The 3,268-nt window shown below is 44.4% G+C and overlaps 1 protein-coding gene across 1 annotated transcript; it reads right to left on the bottom strand.

The window, feature by feature from the left end:
* Positions 1–239: 239 nt before the first annotated feature.
* LOC149946462 (uncharacterized) lies at positions 240–728 on the bottom strand. Its single transcript, XM_090170768.1, has one exon. The coding sequence runs from the start codon at positions 726–728 to the stop codon at positions 240–242; it is 489 nt and encodes a 162-aa protein (XP_090026894.1).
* Between the last annotated feature and the right edge of the window lie 2,540 nt (positions 729–3,268).

The raw sequence follows: 3,268 nt of genomic DNA, 5'->3' as shown, positions 1-3,268 counted from the left end.
GGGTTTGAAAAAATTGAACAATTTGAGTCGGCATACGGTCGTCGACCTGAAAACGACTTTTAGACCCATACCCGACTCTTGACCGACACCCTAATGCTACAGGGGATGTGATTGCATCTTGAGCATATTCATGCATGTGGCGCGGACCTCCAGTGTAAGTCGATGGAAGAATAACTAATCTGCCATGGTTAACCACATTTCCATCATTAGCAACTGCGTGTTTTAAGTGAATATAATCATCAACACGCAACTTCTTTTGGTTTAATCGAATGAAAAAGCAACCTTTCCGTTTCAATCTTGGCGTACATGTCTACCAAAAATTGATGCAAATGTGGCCTGTAATTGAGCAGTCGGTTCTCTGTTGTTCGAACCATTAATCTATAGGCATAAAATTTCATTGCCGATACTTTTTTGTTGAAATGAAGTAATGTTCTTGGATCAACTTGATTGATGTTGATGGAATATCCATCTTCACCGCGTGGAAACATCAACGGATATTGCAATGCACCGTATGAAATGTGGGTCTCGGAGATATTTTGAAGTACGTTGCTACGTTTCGTTATTACAATATCGCGTTTTTCAAATTCATTCCCAACAATAATGATTGCGACTTCATTGACCACCGGTGCGTTGAAAACTCGCACATGTCCCTGTACTGGTTTTTTCTCTGCTTTTATTACTATCTGCATATCGTGATTGTCGTCAGCAAGATTATCATCGAGGGCCATTTTGAACCTCTGAACGTAGTGATTGCTTTCGTGCAACATTATTTGTAAAGACTTGATAAGTGTTTAATTTGTTCCAGGAATGACATTGCAACGGCGTTGCGCTTCCATCTCTTCATCGCCAAGAAAATAGATTTGTAAAAATTTTGACTCCTCATTTGGAAGAGCCATGAGAGAGTCAGCCTTGTGATACACTTACCCTTGAATTTTAAAAGTCGGCATGAAACCTCTAGAGGGTGGAATAGGAACAGAAATTCCAAATGACGTCATCTGGAAGCTGCAATTGTATTTTCGAATCATGCTGAGAAATGCTTTAGAATCAGGGGGATTTCCAACCATAAAACTTTTTAGTGGTTCCGGCAACTCTGGGAGCTCTGATAACGAAACTTTTCCCGAAGAACAACATAATCCAGGTGTCTCACCTTCAAACTTTAGGGCATGGCAAAAGGCACACTCCTTTGACATTTTACCGATGGCTATTTGAGGATAATGGTAATAGTCTAGTTGGGTATCATAAGTAAACGCTTCGTTCTTTAAATAGAGCCAATTGTTTTTCCGCAACGTATCTTGCCGAACTCTCCTTCGTTTCAAAAGGTTAATTTGCTCTTTGGGTTTGATGGTGTTATAATGAGTACTCGCTAGGTGGCACCACCTGACTAGAGAAAGAGGATAGAGAAATTGTATAGGGGGAGCTACAGACAGAACTAAGTCTAGCTCTCCTTGGCTAAGATGATCTCAATAAATGCTCAGTATTAATCCTAGTTAATCTTATTAAATACTTAAAAATATAATATGGTGATAGAAGAGGGATGCGAACCACGCTTTTTTAAGTATTCCACACCATTTATTTCTCGCGCAGTTCGCGTAGTACTTTAAATTTAATTAAACTTGATCCTCGCCATGACGACGTCATTCAAGAGTCCGCCCGTCTTTGTTCCCGGTGCCGACCCGACCTCCGCGTGGGCCTCCTGGAAAGAAGGCTATGATATCTACTCCATTGCTGCTGACATTGATACCCAAACTGTCGCTAAACAACGTGCAACGTTTTTGCATATTTTGGGACAAGAGGCCCGCCAAATTTACAACACGTTGACCATTCCTGAGGTTAATGATGCCCGTACTGTGGATGTCATCCACGCGGCCTTTGATGTGTATTTTCAACCATACAATAACTTGACTTTTTTAAGGTATAACTTTTTCCAAACCAAACAAGGTGCTGCTCAAACTTTCGACCAATTCTTCACCGATCTTAAAACTAAGGCTGCTGATTGTGAATTCCTTTTTTTAGTCGACTCACTCATAGCTACTCAGATAGTCTGTGGCATCCGCAGCGACAAACTGCGTAAGACTCTTCTTGCTATACCGGTGCTCTCAATTGACGACGCTAAACAAAAATGCCAAGCAGACGAAATTTCAACGGCACACGCTGGTGCCATGGGGAATATCAATCCTCCTCCCCATGTCGCTGCATCGACTCAGTCTACGGACAACTCCATCGACGCTTTACAACGTCATCGCATGAACTATACCTCCCATTACCAGCAGCACGGTCATCGCCCGCGCCCACACACTCAACCCTCCGTGCGTCCGTCTTCTCATCGTACCTCCTATGGCCCAACACAACATTCTTACAATGACCGCCGCTCCGGGCAGGGCCCCTCTTCGACTGGATCTCAGTCACGTCTGACTCCACAGCGCTTTCAGTCTCATCCTTCACATGTACAACCACCTCGCCAATCTACTACTTGCCCCAATTGTGGTCACCCGACTCACACTACCAATCTATGTCCGGCTCGCTTCTCCACTTGTATCAAGTGTCGCCGTAAAGGGCATTGGGGTACGGTCTGCAAATCCGCCCATGTTTTGCATGAAACTGACTACGTCCAAGAACCGTATATGTCTGCGGCTTCTTCCGATCTTGACAATTCCTATTTCCAACCTGATTATGCCTAGCAATATGACCTGGATCCCGTCCACGACTACAATTGCTATTGCCTCACGTTGACCCCTGACCGGGCTCCAATCCAGGAACTTAATCAATTACATGCTACGGCTCTCAAGGATGATGAAATTTATGACACCGTATACCTCCAAGGTACTTCTGTGACTTTTAAAATAGATACGGGTGCTCAGGTTAACATTATCCCGATGACCATTTACGAGACTTTATTGGGTTGCCCGCCTTTGCGTCCACCAGCCTACCGAGTTAGGACTTATTCTGGTCACCCTGTGCCTATGGCTGGCGTTCTGGATCTCTCGTGCCAATCGTACGCTGCAATAGCTGATTTTCTCTTTTACGTCACCACCGAAGATAGGACTCCCATTCTTGGGGCTTCTGCCGCCGTGCAATTGGCCATCATTCAACATCACAAATTTCCTTTGGGACCTCCTTCCTGCAGACAGGTTGCCGCCTTGACCTCTCAGCAAGGGTTTCCGCCCATAACCCATACTCCCGAGGAAATTGTCTCCCAATTTCACACTGTTTTTGATAACATTGGTAAGCTTCCGGGCCAACATGACATTACCTTAAAGGCTCGCCCTAC

Source organism: Leiobunum rupestre, chromosome 4 (assembly GCF_980474605.1).
Source record: "Leiobunum rupestre chromosome 4, qqLeiRupe1.1.hap1, whole genome shotgun sequence".
Classification (NCBI taxonomy): Eukaryota; Metazoa; Arthropoda; class Arachnida; order Opiliones; family Sclerosomatidae; genus Leiobunum; species Leiobunum rupestre.
This window is presented reverse-complemented; position numbering and strand designations above follow the sequence as displayed.

What these genes read in the sequence shown, in the direction of transcription:
- LOC149946462 (XM_090170768.1), bottom strand. Translation starts at nt 728, where the DNA reads ATGGCCCTCGATGATAATCTTGCTGACGACAATCACGATATGCAGATA.